Below are 19,405 nucleotides of genomic sequence, written 5' to 3' on the forward strand. Positions count from 1 at the left end.
GTTTATTTATAGCACATTTCATACACAATGGTAATTTAAAGTGCTTTACATAAACACAGATAAAAGAAACAAGAAAATAAAAATTATTTATAAAATTAAAAATTATTTGAACCAATTAAAATGTGTTAAAACAGATCATAAAAGAATGAAAAAGTAAAGAAAGACAATAGTGCGATCTGTCGGACGCAGCACAGTGCCCTTTCCGTGAAGGCACAGCTAAACAGATGTGTTTTCAGTCTTGATTGGAATGTGCCTAATGTTGGACATCTGATCATTTCTAGAAGCTTATTCCAGCAGTGGGGGCGCAGTAGCTAAAAGCGAATTCACCCTGCTTTGACTAGAATTTCTAATTAACTTGGTCCTAAAGATCTGAGTGATCTGTTAGGTTTGTGTTCAGTGAGCATATCTGTACTGTATTTAGGCCCTATGCCATTATGTGATTTACAGACCAGTAATAATACTTTAAAATCTATTCTGAATGGGACTGGAAACCAGTGGAAAGACCTTAGGACAGGTGTGATGTGCTCTGATTTTCTGGTTTTAGTCAGAATCCTGGCCAGATGAGCTTCTAGATGAGCTGCAACTGTCTGACTGTCTTTTTGGGGAGGCCGATGAGGAGGCCGTTACAGTAATCCACCCTGCTGCTGATAAAAGCATGAACAAGTTTCTTTAAGTCCTCACTGGAAACAAAGCATCTAATTTTTGAAATGCTTGTGAGATGATAGTATGCTGATCACTGATTACAAAGTTACTGCTTTGACTACTGAAACTCAGATCTGACTTCAGAATTACACCAAGATTTTAGTGTGTACAAATGATGATCCTTTTTCTGTGTTAAGCTATATGCATGTTTACAGTTGTGTCACCATGTCAATGCAATGCCAAAATCCTAAAGCAATACAGACAAGTTTTTTTTTAAAAGCATGGGTTGGTTAAAGAGTAGGTAATTGATCTACTGATGGAGATGTATTTAATAAATTCCTCTCTTAATTTCATTCACATGCATCCATTCACTTCTCATGCAAGTGCTGTAAGTGTAACTTACTCATTTAATGATGGATACATTATCAATAATTTAACTGAGCCTCTATCGAACCCTGAATATTCCTTTAACGAGGGTTGTTACTATAAATAAAGTTCAAGTGCACTCTAGTGGAAACTATCCTCACGTGTCTCCTTGTTGGAAATTAGCAAGAGTGACACTGAACATCAATGCTTGTCAAGGTTGACACTCTATATCTCTCACACTTGAGATTGAAGGCTACTCAATTGAGTAGGAAACTCAATCTATTCTACTGGATTATTTGGGTCATTAGTGGAGAGAAAAGAGACACCAGTCAGTTGTATCAAGCATGAGTCAGATAACAAGGCAAAGGGAAGGTTGAGTTAGTCGCTGTCTAAAACCCAGTCCAGTCCATTCAAGAACTGCATGTAGCAATTCTTCGTTGGCACTGTTCATTTCAGAACAAGCTGTGATTGAATGGCTAACATACAGTATGCTGGTTAAGTCCTGAGCCAGCTGGCTTCAAGTGGCTAAAAGCTCAGAGGAGTGCCGTTGATGACAAGTTTATTGAGCACCTCTTGCAAACTCACTGATTGACTGTACAGTGGTTAATTAGCCATTAATCTACTTCCCTAATCAAAGATCAGCAACCGGAGCTGCTCTGTTGTAATGTTTGGCTTTACCATAGGACTGAGGGAAGGGCTGATATCTACGTTTAGCTGGATTGAGTTTCTGTATCTTTGTGTTACACCCATTGCAGTGGTAGACACCTAGGTAAGCACTGAATAAGATCTCTAGTTCTCTGAACCCCCTCCTGACTGGACCATGAATCATTAAATACCCAGGCCTCGCAACTAGAACATGGGTCATTATTGTGAAGAGCACAGCAATAATAGATGGCCATCCTCTCCGCGTTCCAGGCATTTGCAAGCCTGGTTAGAAACGCTGCAAGTAACTTTTAAAGAAGTTTTAGGCTAGATTAATTTCTAGATTCACAGAGGACTTTTTGGGTGTTCCATGGCACGTGTTGGGTTGGTAGAAATTGCTCAGCTCTAGCTGACTGTGAACGGATTATTCAGGACAAAGTCAGTCTGGATGCGAGTAGTTTCCATATTTTATTCAGCGGCTGATTCAAGATGCAGGTATGATCTGTTTGCATGTGTTTCGAGATATCTGAATGTGTGTGCATTTTTATTTTACTTTACTTAGCTGTAACGGATATTATCTTTACATCAGCCAGCGATGTAGGCGGCAAGAAAAATAAGAGCAATGATGAAAAACAAACATCATAAGAAAGCCATACTTTATCCAATAACGTGCCCTTTTTGATTTATACTTCCTGATTGCTTTTGTTTATGCACACAATTGGCGATGATAGCCTCAGCATAGCACAGCGGCCGATTTGTCACCCACTTGATTAATCACAAGCCATAAATCTGTCAAAACTCCTTTTTTTTTTTTTTTACTCTGAGAAAGAGATGTAACTAGACCTCAGAGCTCACTTTAGGAGAGTGCTGCTATTGCCCACAATGTCTAGTCTTTCTTATTCTTGGCCAGGTCTCTGAAGAGTAGGATGTCACTACCGTATCTTTCTCTTTCTCAGTTTATCTCTCTCTCCCTCTCCGATTTGGTAGAAGTCTTCTCAACTCGGCCATGACTGACACTGACAGGGCAGCCTAAAGGACCATCTCTTAATTAAAAGGCAATAGCTTTTATACAAAAAAAGAAGAAGCTAATGTACTTAATTTCACAAAAGTGTAGTGTACTGTATTTATAGTCATTACGTAAACTGGGACTATGCATAAACCCTCCCCTGAACCTATTCAGGCCTGTAGCCAGTTTATTGAAAGGGGTGGTTCTTTTTTTCGGAAAAACCTGACCTTTCTGTCGTTATTTGCCTAATTTTTTTTATTTAATTATGAGGTTTAAATATTGCATTTTAGTGATATTTTAAGCAAAATTTTTGCTGTATTAGCTTGATGGATGGTGATCATAACTACACCAAATTACCATTCTATTAAAGTGTTTATTTACAAATGTGCATTTAAACTAAATTTTATATTACAGTTTTATAAATAGTGTTGAGATTAGTATTTTAAAGAAATATAAAAAGATATTTATTTTTAAAATACAATTTTATCTTCTATCATAATTTTTTTTTAGGAATCTGTTAAAACTAGTTTTTTATTTAAAACTTAAGCCTATACACAAATAACAAACTGCACAGCATGCACACAACATCATAAGACATTAATATTAGGTTATATTTATGTTGTGACATCATGTGACCAAAATTCAATGTCAAGGCAGTGTCTAAGGACAACGTTATGTTGACGTCCAGTAACGACGTCAAATCTGTTGTTTGGTTGATTTTAGGTTATGTTGGAAATTGGCCAAAATCCAACATCTGATAGATGTCATAGTGGTTACGTCCACACAACATCAAGGCATAACTAGATTAGACGTTGATTCGGTTAATATTTGGTTGATTTTAAGTTATGTTGGAAATTGACCAAAATCCAACGTCTGACTGATGTCATAGCGGTTACATCCACACAACGTCAAGGTGTAACGTGATTAGACGTTGATATTTGGTTGATCTTAGGTTGATTTTAGGTTGGATGTTGGACACCGACATTGGCCTGATGTTGGGTTTTAAGGTCAACCTGATTTACATTTCTAAACAAAATCCAACGTCCCCACAACAGTGGGGTACAACAACAATATGACAATAATGATGTCCTGTGCCTGCAGGGTGGCCAGTACATTCAACTTTCCTCAGTCAGAATTTGGCCATTTAAATAATTCACACATGATATTCAAATTAATAATAATTCAACTGAGGATTTAGACACCCTATAACCCAATACTATAGTACTCTGTAAATTAACAGTTTATAGCATCCTTTAAATGTTTATGGCTATTTCGTTTTTCTTTTAAACTTGAAGACTAAAGGTTAATATTATAGATCTGGCGATGAATGTAGCTTTTGCATTTACTTTAATATTGTTGAATAATTTAAATATGACTTACCTTAATAATGTTAACAAAGGCTTGCTGCCTAAAGCATTTAACTGGCTTTAGTTACTTCAGTATCGGCATTATAATCAGATTAGACCAATTTGAATGAAAAAGTTTGGAAATGTTTCTGTAATCTTAAAAAAAACTTCATGTTAAGTGGGTTTAATAATTATACTTATATTTAAATTAATAATTTGGTACAATGCACTTGTCATGTACATGTTTTTACACTGTACTTACAGTGCTCAGCATATATGAGGACACTTCATTTTGCAAATGAATATTTTTATATTTATTTCTTAGTGAATATGGGTTATATATATATTGGTGCATTTGAACAAACCAGATTTATTAAACAGATAAATTTAGTAAAATAATATTTTAGTCACATAACATTTTTAGAAATGGAAACATAATACAATTAAATTCATGCAAAAAAATACAAACTACAACATTTCAACAACATTTTTTGCATTTTTCTTGTTTCTTTTGATTCTTGCTATTTTTGAAAATTTTATTTAACATTTTTCTATAACATAAATTTGGGCTACTAATTTTTGAACCGTTATCGTAAGTTATTTTATTAGATTAGCTCCAGATTTGGCTTTAGTACTGACTAATGTATATTCACAAATATAATATTGTAAAGCATCTTATAGACCAGGGGTGTCCAAGCACGGTCCTGGGGCCGATGTCCTGGAGAGTTTATCTCCAACTTGCTTCAACACACCTGCCAGGAAGTTTCTAGTATATCTAAAAGCTTGATTAGCTGACTCAGGTGTATTTGATTAGGGTTGGAGCTTAACTCTCCTGGACAACGGCCCTCTAGGACTGAGTTTGGACACCCCTGCTATAGACAATATTCATTTAAATAAGAGATGTATGGGGGTGTACTCATTGTGCTGAGTCCTGTATTATTATATGCTTACCTTTTCTGCATGTAATTACATCTGTAATTCATTTCTATAAGCACAAAATGTTAGAAATGAATTACAGTTGCAATTACATGTAGGAAATGGATGTAAGTACAATGTATAAAGAGTATGTTGGGTTTTCCTTACAACAAATTAAACATACAAGAATTCCAGCTCTGAGAAAATCCAGTTGTAGCATGATCATAGGAAAAATGTATTCAAGAGCTTCTGCACACTCCACTCCAGCCATATCAAGTTCGTTTACATAAGCAAGCATCTTTATAACATAAAAAACATTCATTGATGCTTTCCGTTTGAATTTTCTCCTATGAAGAAGCTCTTCAGTGTTTATGTTTGTACTCATGAACATCAAACCTTTTGGAAATGAATGATATTCTGGCTTCAGAATGCTCTTTCTGTGCGCATCATAAAAGTTCATCAATCAAATGAGAGTAACATGTTGATTCTTTCAGCTGCATCTCTCATTTGAAAAGAGGAACAGGCTTTTCCTGTGCTGATGTTCATGCGTCTTATCACACTGAAAGTGTCACACTATAAACATTAGCATCCCCTCTATCCATTGTTCCTCATGTGACATTGAGTTCAGCTTGTTCCCATGTGGGGACAGAAACTAGTGAGGGGGAGTCTCCACAATAACGCTGAGATTGAGATTGGTTCTGACATCTCAAATGGGGGATCTTCAATGATATTGTTCACCTGCCCCTTTGGCTTAAAGCAGGGTGAGAGGGGGAGGGGCATGTTTTGGGGTTGTCGGTGAGGACATGAAATGGTGGGGAGCGTGAAGTGTTGTGAGGTGGTGGGTGGTGTGTGCGGTGGGATGAAAATTTTGATCGGCGGACAGGTGGACGAAAATCTCCAATCGGAAAAAATTGTCCCCCTCCTGGGCACACACACAGTACCCTTGATTACGGTGTGTGTATAACTGCGACGTTCAGAACAAGCCTCCATTGTGTGCCCTGAGGGCATATTAAATGAGTGTCTCGGAGAGCAGCGGGACACAGACCGTTACAGCACAATTTAGTCTGTCCTGTTGTCTCAAGAAGGCCTCATTTCAGAAGCTCTCAGATCAGACAAATTTAAGCAACCCCCTCCTTCCCCTTCTTTCGTCCCTCCTTCCCTCCATATCTCCCTCTTCTGCTGCTTTGCCCTCTCCCCCTCTACATCCAACCAGCCCGCACCAGCCCAAATAGGCCAAATCTCATCTATTGTCCTGGGACTGCCCAGTGTGAAATTCGGTGTGACATTAAATGTTTTCTAATGAATAAATTTTGAAAGGATATGCAGAGAGAATATGTGTAATGGAATGTAGACTGCATTTTAAAAGCTTCTTCATTGTCCATCGTCTTTGGAATTTACAGGACAAAAAAACTGGCCTCTTTCAGAGCTAATGAGGTTTATGGGGGTGAAAAGGGGGGCGGAGGAGATTTTGGGAGCTTCTAGTCGTTAGATTAGACTTAGGGGTTTTTTTCTGTTCCCCTATTCGGTTTTTCTTACAATTCACTATATGAAAGTCAAATATCCTGCATGCAGAACAAAATGGGGAGAGGACAAATTACAGCAACTTCCTGAAGAAAAATAAACTGGAAAAGCCTAAAATATTTTCCATCTATCAGTGTTTAATGAAGTTGCAAAAGTTTTTTTTTTTTATCTTGTTTTGAAAAATGCACTTCTCTTTCGTCTTTATAGAATGTGTTAAAGTGGTTGATCTTTCTCCTGAGCTCATTATTGAAAATAAATCATGTATAAACTGACTAGTTTGGAAATGTCATCTGAGGAAATTTCAGCCTGTTTTTAAAGTGTACCGAATATTACTTGGTATGATCTGGGAAATAAATCCAGCCACAACATGCTTTTTATACTGGTTTCTTAGGGAACACAATGCTGCCAGTCACATGGACAGGAACACTCATTGCAGATGATATCTCATTACAAAAGCCTCTACAATAGAGAACAGCATTATAAAGTACTTAGTTAAACATCAGCAGGGGATTATGCGGTTGGATGATCGTGACTTAATCAGAGACCTTAGACCCTGATTCTTGGTCTCGGTCCCAACATGATAGCAAGCCTATTAATGAAAAGGAGAAGAGTCAGTATCTTTGCTGAAGTAGTGCATTACGAGAGACATTTTATTCCCTTCCGCCATTTCTTTTATCTATAACTAGGCCCAAATGGAATCTGCGCGTGCAGAAATCCACAGACTTTTGCAGATTTCTAGCCCGTCATTGAGTCTATTTATTTACTTGTGTGAATTGTGTGAATGTTTTTATGAATTTTTACAATACAGTGTGTAAAGTGATATTTTCTGTCTTTTAGTAGATCTTTTATATAAGAGACTTGTTTTGTTTGTCAAATAAATGGATCTAATTGGATTTCCTTTTTTAAAAAGTAAACATTAAATACAAGTTAAAAAGGTATTTATTTTAGTTTTTATATATATTAAGTTTTTACTTACGATACTCCCAAAATCAATCCTCATAAATCCACAGAATTATAGCAATAAATGTTCACAGTTTGTGTCTGGCTCAGTCCATAAACAAAATTTCACACCTAATTTATAAATGCAGTTGACTGTTTTGCAACTTTTAAGACCAAAGCTTCTGAACTTTATGGGTGCTGAATGGCACAATCCTATAGACTTCATCAATGTAAACAAATTGTGTCATGGTCAGTGCTGTGCTTGTCTGATTGGCAGAAAGGAAAGGTTAAACTGGGTCAGTTGGACTTAGAGGGAGCCCTGATTGCCAGAGACCGAGTTGGCATCCAGGACTTTGTGCTTCTTGATGCCCACAACAGTGAGACAGCCTTCCTGGACAATCTGAAAAAACGTTTCACTGAGGATTTGATATACGTGAGTGCAAAATTACAAAACCTCATGTATATATTGGGATGAAGTTCAATTTAAAAACCTGTTTGTTTTCACAGACTTACATAGGTACTCTACTGATATCTGTAAACCCGTACAAGGAGTTGGATATCTATACCAAGAAACAAATGGACCTTTATATGGGAGTGAACTTTTTTGAGCTTCCTCCGCATATGTAAGTGTTTATTTATCTCCATTGTTAATTCAGCAAATTAAACATTTTAAAATAAATGTTTTTGTCCGTTTTTTAGTTATGCATTAGCAGATAATGCCTACCACACCATGCTATCTGAAGCCAACAACCACTTCATTTTAATATCTGGGGAGAGTGGAGCAGGCAAAACTGAGGCCTCCAAGAAGATCTTGCAGTACTATGCTGTCAGCTGCCCTAGTTCCACCTTACTGGACACTGTGCGGGACCGCATGCTCATGTCTAACCCTGTGTTAGAGGTTGGTCCAACAAAAATACTCCCAGAATAGATTTGAACATTCCCTACATATACAATGCATTCATCAAATCTGCTTTTAGGCATTTGGAAATGCAAAGACTATGAAAAACGACAACTCTAGCCGTTTTGGAAAGTATATGGACATCCAGTTTGATATCCAGGTATGAACAGATGCTAGCTTCATTCCATCGCATAATACTGCATACAGATAAACACTTGATTCTAATACACAGGGAGATGCTGTCGGTGGCCACATACTCAGTTACCTGCTGGAAAAGTCGAGAGTGGTTCACCAAAACCATGGTGAGAGAAACTTTCATATCTTCTACCAGCTGGTGGAAGGAGGGGAGGAAGACCTGCTGCGGCAGCTAGGCTTGGAGAGGGACACTAAACGCTATTGTTATTTAGTTCAGGTATGGTTTAAATCGAAATCTGGTGTCAATATGACTACAAGCATGAACAGTTTTTCTTTTATACATTTGCTTTCTCAATAGGGAGAGTGTTCCAATGTGAGCTCCATCAATGACAAGAATGACTGGAAAACTGTTAAAAATGCGTTATCGGTCATTGACTTTGATGCTAGTGACACTGAGGTAAGGAGAGGTGATTTTTTTTTAATGCACTTTTTTTGTGTGCATGTGTATATGTGTATACAATCAAGCCTGAAACTATTCATACCCCTGACAAATTGTGACTTAAAGCTATTTTATTCAACCAGCATTTTTTGACACAGGTTTCTCCCAAAAGACCATAAGAGGCATCATTGTGGAAAAAAAATATTTCTCAGCTTTTAGTTGCACTTGAACAAAACCTTTAACCTTTAAGTCAGATTTTGCCATGGGTAAGAATAATTTCAGGCTTGACTGTATACTGTACACTACCTGACAGAAGTCTTGTTGTCAGTCCAAGTTGTAAGAGCAACAAACAATAACTTGACTTCTAGTTGATCATTTGGAAAAGTGGCAGAAGGTAGATTTTTCCGATGAATCATCTATTGAACTGCGTCCCAATCATCACAAATACTGCAGACAACCTATTGGAATCCACATGGACCCAGGATTCTCACTGAAAATCGGTCAAGTTTGGTGAAGGAAAAAAATCATGGTTTGGGGTTACATTCAGCATGGGGCGTGCGAGAGATCTGCAGAGTGGATAGCAACATCAAAAGCCTGAGGTATCAAGACATTTCTGTTGCCCATTACAGTAGAAACCACAGGAGAGGGCAAATTCTTCTCATGCCACTCTCTCTCCTTCTCATACTTCAGCCTCCACATCAAAGTTTCAGAAAGCAAAGAAGGTAGAGGAGCTCCAGGATTGGCCAGCCCAAACACCAGATATGAACATTATTGAGCTTGTCAGGGGTAAAATGAAGGAGGAGGCATTGAAGATAAATCCAAAGAATCTTGATGAACTCTGAGAGTCCTCCATGAATGCTTTCTTTGCCATTCTAGATGAGTTTATTAATAAGTTATTTGGGCATTGCAGAGATGAATGGATGCAGTCGTCTAAGCTTACAGGAGTCATACACAATATTAATTCTTTTTCCACTCCACCATGACTATATAGTCCATACTGTACTGTATTTGTGTTAAGTGACAAGACTTTTGTCTATCTGCAAAGTCAGACCTTACTGTCTTAATTGAATAATTAAAAATCATATTTTATTTAGGTAAAATAAGTGTAATCTAGAGGCCTCTGCCTTTCATATAAGACACTTCTGATTACAAATAATCAACTTAAAGTCAAGTTATTACTTGTTGTCCGTAAAACTTGCATAGGCAATCTGACTTTTGTCTGGTAGTGTATGCTGGATTGCTAACAGCTTTGATCATAAGGTGATCTTTTTTCTTTACCACCCTAGCATCTCTTTGGGATCATATCTAGCGTGCTTCATCTGGGGAATGTGCACTTTGATAGAGACACCAAAGGTTATGCTATTTTAAACTCTAATGCAGCGCTGAGATGGGTATCCAAGGTCAGTTTCTATTTAATATTGACTTATGACAAACAGCTTGCACTGATAGAATAGTGATTTTTTAAAGTTGCTTCAGAATGATCACACTTATTTTTAAATATCCGTGTAACATTCCTGTTTAATGTTGATGCTCAGCTGTTAGGTGTCCATGTTCAAGTCCTTCATGGAGCTCTTACATTTAGGAAGATTGAAGCCAAATCAGAGGAGGTAAAACTGGGTCATGTGTGTAATGTTTTGTCTTTTGTAAAACAGTCACTCTCCAATCAGGTGATCTTTCTGTCTTTCTGGCCCCTAGGTTCTCAGTCCATACACTGTGGATCATGCTATCTATGCCAGAGATGCTTTGGCCAAAGCCATCTATGACCGTGCTTTCACGTGGCTGGTCAACAGGATCAATGAGTCTCTAGAGAATAAAGTAAGTAAAAGTTAAATAATAATACTATTAATAACAACAAACCTGGGCGTCATGGTGGTGCAGTGGGTAGCATGATCGCCTCACAGCAAGAAGGTCACTGTTTCGAGCCCCAGCCCATAAAAAACCTGTACGTTTGATAACTTTGTAAATCTCTTGGTACAATTATGACGAATATGTTTGGTTTCATTTTAAAGAAATGGAGGTGTTGTTTCGTTCTTCACCACTTTTTTTGTGTTTAGGATTCTGAAAGGAAGACTGTCATTGGATTGCTTGACATCTATGGATTTGAGGTATTCACTGCTAACAGGTATGTGTTTAGAAATATGAGCGAGAAGACAGTTTGAGATGATTTGAACCTTATGATAGCACTGTATACTGCTGGAAGTAGCCTTCACAAGATTGGGTACTCTGTTGTCATAAAAGGATGGAAATGGTCAGCAGCGATGTTCAAGTAAGTTTTGTCATGTTAAACAATGTTATTAAGGGACTAGAGCTTGGCAAGAAAAACAAGGCATTGTAAGTTGATACAAAGCAGTATGCATCAATGCTTTCACGTTTAACCAAATTCTGACCCAACCATCTAAATATTGATGAAAATAAGATACATCAGATGAGCCAGTGGTTTTTGTTCTGCTGCTGTAGCTCATCTGCTTCAAGGATTCACTTGTTGTGGATTCAAATATAGTATTTTGCATAGCTTAGTTGGAATGCTTATCTGAGTAGCCTTTTTTTCTCACACCAGTCTGGCCACTCTCATCTGACAAAACATTGTCCCACAGAACTGATGCCAATTTGATATTTCCTATTTTTTGGACCATTGTCATTATGGGTTTACATAAATATCTGGCAGATCAGCAGTTTCTGAAATAAGCCATGCTTCCACTTTGTAATTTCATTTACGAATTAGTCATCTGAGATTTGGGAAATCCCAAAAAGATTTCTATAATCCTCTACTAAAATCTGTGGTTTTTGATTGTTGGTTTAACATGTTTACTGATAGTCGCTTAATGGCTTTTGTGATCTTATCTTTCCTCCAATGAAGTTTTGCATGTGTTCTGCACGATTTCAGACACTTTCCTCTAGTGTGTGTCATCATCTATGATGATGTCACATTAAGAACCAATAGGAGAACAAAATCTGACGAATCAATCCGCACAGCAACTTCAAACCAACACGAGGAAATGTCAAAACAGCCTCTTCTCTGGTTTTATCATTGAGGCATACTGTGCACAAAATTAGAGCAACAGATTGTTTATGGTTGCTGTGAGGTATTATTTCAGAACGCAGGTTTAATTGTGTCTGGATGGATGACCGATGGATGACGTCAAACTCTGGATTGTTTTTCTTGTGTGTCCAGGTTTGGCGCTTCTTGATTGTCGTTCAGTTTGACACCCTGACAACTGAGATCTTACAATGTGACATGGAAATCATGTTTGTGCTGTCTGAAAAGCTACAATCGTATAGGATTATTACAAATTGCAAAGTGTGAGCCGGTGTCCTGACATCTTATCCTACTTGTCAGATTATTCTACCAACACTACATTTGAATGGTTGGGATAAGGGATTGGGGTAGGTTAGGGTGATATTACAGCCTCATAATCACAAAATTCCACATCAAATTAAACACTGGTAGCACAATCTGATAAGTCATCAAAATGTGCTACCTACACTTTAAAAAAGTGATTCAATTGCTTTACTTAAAAAAGGGAGTAAACCAGTTGCTTTTAAAAATATTAGTTGACTCTACTTAAAAAAGTGAGTAAACCTGAAGCTTTTAAATAGATTTGTTGACTACTTTAAAAAGTAAGTAAACCCATTACTTTTAAAGGGATTAGATGACTCTACTTAAAAAAGTGAGTAAACCTGTTTCCTTAAAATTAGTAAGTAAAATAATTAAGTGCATATTTATAAAGATTAAGTTAAGTCAGCTTAACTGTTCCAATTTACATTGGATTTACTTACTTTTTAAAGTAAATTCAACTTGTTCATTTTTTTGGCAACGGTTTTACTCACTTTTTTGAGGAAACTAACTGCTGTTACAGTGTGCTTTTTAAGGTATGAAAATCTGGCAGGATAGGAAAAATCGACAATACATCGGGCTTTACTTTGACCAGCCCATCAGGCACCAACCACGCCACATTTAAACATTCTGATGCTCAATTTGAACTTAATCATGTCTACATGCCTAAATGCATTGTGTGATTGTCTGATTAGAAATTTGTATTGACAAGCTGTTAAACTTGTGTACGTAATAAAGTGGCTGATGAGTGTAGAATTTTTGTTCAATGAGTGCATATTTTTGTTAATTTTATTTCTATGTGTGTTTAGTTTTGAGCAGTTTTGTATAAACTACTGCAATGAGAAGCTACAGCAGCTCTTCATTCAGTTGACGCTGAAGGCTGAACAGGAGGAGTATGAAGCAGAAGGAATCGGGGTGAGTTTATCAGTCATTCAGTAATCACGTATGCAATGATATTCAAAGTTTATAAATCAGAGAATAACGCTCTTCACACTTTGTTAAATTGGGTTTCAGTGGGAGCCTGTTCAATTCTTCAACAATAAAATCATATGTGATCTGGTGGAGGAGAAGCACAGAGGAATCATCTCTGTGTTGGTATGAAGTTATACACGTACAATGCATTTCTCTGGCACATTTTGAATTGAAAATTATGCTGCAAAAATGTTGTTGGTACTTAGAGCTTTTGCCTTTTTTCTAGTCTAAACTTTTTTAAAAACTTAAATTAAGAAGTATATTTTAGGCCAGTGGTTCCCAAAGTGGGGGCCGGGACAATCAGGCGAGGTCGCTTGGTGATTTCCTAAAGTCAAATTTATTTTATTGAATTACAATCACCATATTTTATCCAAAACCTACAGAAGAAAAAATAGTAGTTAGTAGTTAAAAAACAACTTGCAAATAAAAAGCCATTAGTCTTTCGATTGTTTTTGACCCCTGGGTTGATTATGTTAAATTAAAAACACAGCACATTAATTTTATGGCACCAGGCTAAACTTTCTGACACCTTTACTGCACTCACATACATAAAAAATAAATAAACTGCGAGTGGTGTTATTCGAAATTACATGATGAATAGACTTGGGCCTATTGTTACTGTATGTGTGCATCGTTGTGTGCAGGGTTTATATATTTATAACCACCTCAGAGGATATAGGGGGTGGCGCGTTACTGACTAATTTTCCCTGTTCTAGACAAGCAAACAATATTGTCTTGTTTATAGAAATAATAAGTTAAAATTAAGTTAGTTGTTGCTTCTTTGCAGGCACAGGACTTGATGTCATACTGACATTGTACCCCAATGTACCCCAACATCGCGGGTACATTAGATTTAGTTTGGAAATGAAAACCAGGTTGACGTCAGAACCCAGCGTCCCAAATCAACATCTATCATGTTACACCTTGACATTGTTTGGACGTTACCACTATGACATCTATCAGATGTTGGATTTGGTCACTTTCTAACACGACCTAAAATCAACCAAATATCAAAGGAATTTGACCTCATTATTGGACGTAAAAATAACGTTGTCCTTAGACGCTGACTAGACATTTAATTTTGGTCACTTGATGTCACAACCTAAATCTAACCTAATATTAATGTCTTTTGGTGTTGTGTGCCTGCTGGGCTAAAACAAACAATATATATATATATATATTTATTTATTTTTTTTTTTTGCTTACGCCAGTGTCAGATTATTTTTCTTGTTTTAAGGAAAATGTCACTTAATTCCGACATATTTCTAAAAGCAAAACAATATTTTTTACTTGTCTACAAAATGCTTGATTGAACATTTTTAAGTTTTCTTAGATTTTTTCCATACAACATTGTTTGCTGTTTGTGTACTGGTTGATTTTTAACATGAGAGAACTTGTGTGGTTTGGTGTTTCAGGATGAGGAGTGTGTGAGGCCAGGCGATGCCACAGATCTCACTTTTCTTGAGAAACTTGAAGAGAAGATGGGCAATCATCCCCACTTTGTAACGTAAGTTGGTGTTTGTATTAAGCACTAAGCAAGAGTTCTACCGCTTATGTATCTCTTACTTAATACAGCGCTGCTAGAAACTATCAGCAGTTTGATTCCTCTGATGGCGAGGGATCAGCCAAGCCATGTTGTTTTTGAAACTGGATCATTCACCCCCCCTGGTTTGGCCACAATTGTCTCTCTTAAGCCTGACATTGACTGATGTCCCACTGAAAGTGCACAGAGAGACTGAGAGTGGTTGTGATGTTATATGTTAATCACTCTCTGTCCAGGTCATATATACAAAATAAGTTCCTGAATTACTGAGTGAGTGGTAAGAAAAATGGGAAAAATGCACTGTAAAAAAAAAAAAAACACACAATCAATTTGTTTTGGGACAACATAAGAAAATTAGGTTAACATATTAGGTTTCAATTTAAATGGATTGAACATAAAACAATTTAGTTGTCCCCAAAAACTTGAGAATTGCGTTGTTTCAGTTCATTTTAAATAAGTAGTTTGAACAGACAGCAAGCATCATTTATAGCACAAGGAAATTTGAGGTTGTGGGCTTTCCATGATATACATACACACAACCTACAACACAATTTGAAAATAATTTAACAAATGCATGTTTTTCTTATCAGATTATAAGTGAATGGGATCTCCCTGTGGACCAGTGACCTCAAGGTGTCTGTTGAGGCTCTGTAGGAGGTCTACTAATTATTGTATTATAAAATACAATATTACATGTAAAATAATATTATAGAATACAAATTGTGTTGGAATAATCATATGGAAAAATAATTTTTGGTAAAACTACACTATTTAACTGTAAAAAAATTATAAATTGCATAATTGTGCCTCACGTAATTATTTTAAACAACAACAACAAAAAAAGTTTTTTTGTGCACATACAATTCAATTCAAAACTTTTTGTACTTTTAATATTTGACAATATAGTTATTGTGTGATGCAAGTAGTTCAAATATTTACAGATCTAAAATATTAACAATAAAACAATGATTCTGTGCAGACGGTTTTACATTTATTACAAATTCTATAAACATTATGTGGTAAAAAAATCTAAACGATGAAAATTATTTAACTGTTTAATTGTTCCTATCACATAGTGAAGTTTATTTATAAACTAATTTCGAGAGGGTCACATGCTTATGATTGTCTTTGGCTGGTCCCACATTAGCTAATACATGGTTCACCAATCAAACGATTTCTAACTCGCTATAAAAAACAAGAGTATCTTCGTCTTGAAGAATCCCCCCTTCGACCCCTACTCCTTTCTCCTTTTTCTAGATTGGGCGACATGGCGGCCCAGCGATTAGCACTGTTGCCTCACAACGAAAATGTCACTGGCTAAAAGTCTCTACTGGGCCAGTCAACATTTCTGTGCAAAGTTTGCATGTGCTCCCTGTGCTCGCGTGGGCCATCATCAAGACCGGGTAGTTCATCGAGATCTACCTGAGCTCAAACTCCTCTCTCACCCTGCTAACAGGAGTGAGCCCAGGGCTTGAGGATCTTATAAGCTCAGGGCTCTCTCCTGGGACAGCATGCCAAACACGCTTTACTATCAATCCTCAGCTAAGTGTGAACTCTTGAAATTGTAAATTGAAAGAAAAAATTAAAGTGTTCAGATTTATTAGAGCAAGTATACAGTGTACATTTGCATTTATTATCAGTATAGATAATAAAGTCAACATGCAAACATAAACTATGATTGTAGTGGAATCATTTATTTTGGCAATATTCACATTAAAGTCTCTGCTTCATCTCTCTATCCAAAGAAATCTTGCTGTAATAAGATGAAGCCCTTTTCACTTTATTTAGCCGTTTTTAGAGATTTAACTTGATTGTGGTCTTATGAAAGCATTTTCTTTGCTATATCTTCCACTGCAGGCATAAACTGGCTGATAAGAAGACTCGCAAGTCTCTAGAGAGAGGAGATTTTCGACTTCTTCATTATGCCGGAGAGGTGACCTACTGCGTCGTGGGTAAGAGAAAAGGCAGAGAAAAGCATGTTACTAAACCCGTTTGGCTTTCACAACCTCTTGTTTTTATGATCTATTCTTATTCAACAGGGTTCATTGACAAAAACAATGACCTTTTGTACAAGAACATCAAAGATGTAAGTGTGTACAATAAAGCATAATTCTGGTCTGTCTGGATGAAAGGGAAATGTCTTATATAAGCCACTTAAATATTTGCTTGCTTTTGTTTCTGCTCCTACAAAAGTTAATGACAGTAGATGTGTGTTTTATGTGTCTGCATTTATTTGTGTTACCAACAGATGATGAGGCTGTCAAAGAACCCGATAATACAGCAGTGTTTTCCAGCCACTAAGGCAGAGAGCAGAAGAAGACCTGAGACTGTGAGTCCACCTTCACAACACAATACATTTATATATTAATCTAGTTCTTTTTTTCATGTACACAAATTTGAAATACCTTGATGCCTGAGTTGACGAAATGTGCTGTATGGAAATACATTTAAAAAAATATTAGCTCTCTTGTGAAATTTTGATTCTTTTTCAGATATCAGATAATATATATATTATACACCCAGCGCAATAAACGCCCACCACATGTTCGGCGAGTTTTATTACTATTTTCAGACCAGCGTAACAGATATTTTTATGTTTTGGGTCATGTTGTTTAAATAGCAAATTCATTTGCACCACTTTGTGGACTCATGGGTGTTCCAGTCTAAAAAGTAGGTGTATTAAGTTGCATTGTTGGCACATTGCTATTTTTAGGAAATGAAATAGACCGTGCAATGGACCAGTGCATTAGTTATGCGCCTATGATGTGTGTTTGGATATAACTCGGATTTTTGAGCACACTTCATTAATATTGTTATTGTTATTTTTTTTTATTTGTTGGAAATTAGAACTGAATTTAGAAATGGTTTTGAAACAAATCTTTGCGCTTTTTTGCCAGGCGTCTACCATGTGCCTAGATCGTTAAAATGAAGCCCATGTTTGTTCTGTAGCCAATTGAGAAAGAATTATTTCTTAAAGAGGTAAAATTGACCCTAAAATTATATATTTTATTAAATTAAAAGCTGATTTTATTCCACTCAAAAAATAAATAAATAAATAAATAAATAATAATAATAATAGAAATACTTAAAACATCACTTGAGAAATGTTTGAAAAAGAGTAAAAAATGTACACGAGGGCTGTTTATCTTGTTTTCAGCTGTACAGTATATACAATGCTTGTGACATTTATATATTTTTTTCTGTGACAATTAAGTTATTTCTACGGTGGCTGAGAGAGTTTAAAATGCTGCAATTTAAGAAAACAATGCAATTACAAAAAACGCCAGCCAATTAAAACAAGATCTTACAGTAAATGTGTTGCAAATTATCATAACTCAAACAAATTATGAAAACACTGCAATTTCTCACAACACATGCAAATAGCATGGAACACAATGAAAATGTTTCAAGGGGACTCAAATATATGTGACTTTTGCTCAGTAAAGTTGTAGGTAATCTTTGAAAGGTGGGAGGTTTGTTTATTTTATTATCCTCATTACCTGATTCACTTGTCTTTTGTATATTATTAGCCTAAATAACCAACACCTAAATAGCTGTGTACATCACATTTGTGGGTCCCATTGAAACATTTCGTTTGTGTTCCGTGCTATTCGCATGTGTTGTGAGAAATTGCAGCATGTTTTCTTAATTTGTTTGCATTGTGAGAATTTGCAACTCGTTTGCTGTCAAAATGATTTTTTTCTTCAATTTGCTGGTGTTTCTTGTAATTGGATGTTTTCTTAAATTGCTGCATATTAAGCTTTCTCCACCACTGTAAATTTCCACATTTTTGACACACCGTAAAAATATTTTATTAGTTCACACCGAAAATATTTTATTCCCAAAACCATCTTGAACATGCAACATAGTGTGGTCATGTGATTAGAATGTAAAATACCATATTTGAAGCTAAATAAATTACAAACGGATTTGATCAATCAATAGATCACTATACTATAAAGCAAATTGTTTATGTGATCCAGGATTTATTTCTATTTTGAAAGTACACAAAGCATCTATAATACATACAAATACTATTAATTGCTGCAAAGGTATAGAGTAATAATTTTCATCAAGTAATGTAATTTAAATAACAGATAAAAAAAAAATAAATAAAATACTGCTGCTGTCTCATTTAATCAGAACTGCTCTATGAAATGTGTAGGTGGCCACTCAGTTCAAGAACAGTCTCCTGCGGCTGACAGAGATTCTCACAGCTAAAGAAGCTTGGTACGTGCGCTGCCTCAAGTCCAACGACAATAAACAACAAGGTGAGGACCTCATGTAAGAATGAGAATGCATAGACTTAAATTGAACACAGCATAATTTGATGATACAGCTGGTACCAGTATAATTAAAACACATTCATTTACTTGTGTTGTCAAATGTGTTTTTATTTCGGGCAGTTAAAATTATGTTAGATTTTCCTGCGTTCTATTTAATACAGGGAAGTTTGATGAAGTTCTGGTCAGGCACCAGGTGAAGTATCTAGGGTTGATGGAGCACCTGAGGGTCAGGCGAGCTGGATTTGCATATCGCCGTAAATATGAGGTCTTTCTAAAGAGGTAAACTTAAATTAATAACATGTAGAAGCTGTAGCAGTAAAATTCATGCACTTACAAAAATCATGTTTCTTAGGTATAAACCACTTTGTCCTGCCACTTGGCCCCATTGGAGAGGTGTACCTTCTGAAGGTGTGGAAAAGCT

The 19,405-nt window shown here is 36.3% G+C and overlaps 1 protein-coding gene across 5 annotated transcripts in view; it reads left to right on the forward strand.

The window, feature by feature from the left end:
- The window catches only part of myo1ha (myosin IHa), a 31,319-nt gene that overhangs the window by 614 nt on the left and 11,300 nt on the right, over positions 1 to 19,405 (forward strand). Inside the window, exons 1-20 of one of the 5 annotated variants that reach the window (XM_068221422.2) lie at positions 1,780 to 2,145; positions 7,655 to 7,810; positions 7,885 to 8,000; positions 8,077 to 8,275; positions 8,355 to 8,435; positions 8,508 to 8,687; positions 8,769 to 8,867; positions 10,136 to 10,249; positions 10,385 to 10,456; positions 10,545 to 10,664; positions 10,904 to 10,971; positions 12,993 to 13,098; positions 13,198 to 13,278; positions 14,571 to 14,662; positions 16,556 to 16,650; positions 16,738 to 16,784; positions 16,947 to 17,027; positions 18,864 to 18,969; positions 19,146 to 19,263; positions 19,337 to 19,405. The exon at positions 19,337 to 19,405 is cut by the window's right edge and continues 45 nt beyond it. In XM_068221422.2, coding sequence (XP_068077523.1) covers positions 2,140 to 2,145; positions 7,655 to 7,810; positions 7,885 to 8,000; positions 8,077 to 8,275; positions 8,355 to 8,435; positions 8,508 to 8,687; positions 8,769 to 8,867; positions 10,136 to 10,249; positions 10,385 to 10,456; positions 10,545 to 10,664; positions 10,904 to 10,971; positions 12,993 to 13,098; positions 13,198 to 13,278; positions 14,571 to 14,662; positions 16,556 to 16,650; positions 16,738 to 16,784; positions 16,947 to 17,027; positions 18,864 to 18,969; positions 19,146 to 19,263; positions 19,337 to 19,405 — 2,006 coding nt within the window. In that variant the 5' untranslated portion in view covers positions 1,780 to 2,139. Of the gene's footprint in view, positions 1 to 1,779; positions 2,146 to 7,500; positions 7,811 to 7,884; positions 8,001 to 8,076; positions 8,276 to 8,354; positions 8,436 to 8,507; positions 8,688 to 8,768; positions 8,868 to 10,135; positions 10,250 to 10,384; positions 10,457 to 10,544; positions 10,665 to 10,903; positions 10,972 to 12,992; positions 13,099 to 13,197; positions 13,279 to 14,570; positions 14,663 to 16,555; positions 16,651 to 16,737; positions 16,785 to 16,946; positions 17,028 to 18,863; positions 18,970 to 19,145; positions 19,264 to 19,336 lie in introns of those variants that run through there. The other 4 variants (XM_073952076.1, XM_073952075.1, XR_012406787.1 and 1 more) reach the window with 4 other exon arrangements.

This window comes from Danio rerio, chromosome 5, assembly GCF_049306965.1.
Source record: "Danio rerio strain Tuebingen ecotype United States chromosome 5, GRCz12tu, whole genome shotgun sequence".
In the NCBI taxonomy this organism is placed as follows: domain Eukaryota; kingdom Metazoa; phylum Chordata; class Actinopteri; order Cypriniformes; family Danionidae; genus Danio; species Danio rerio.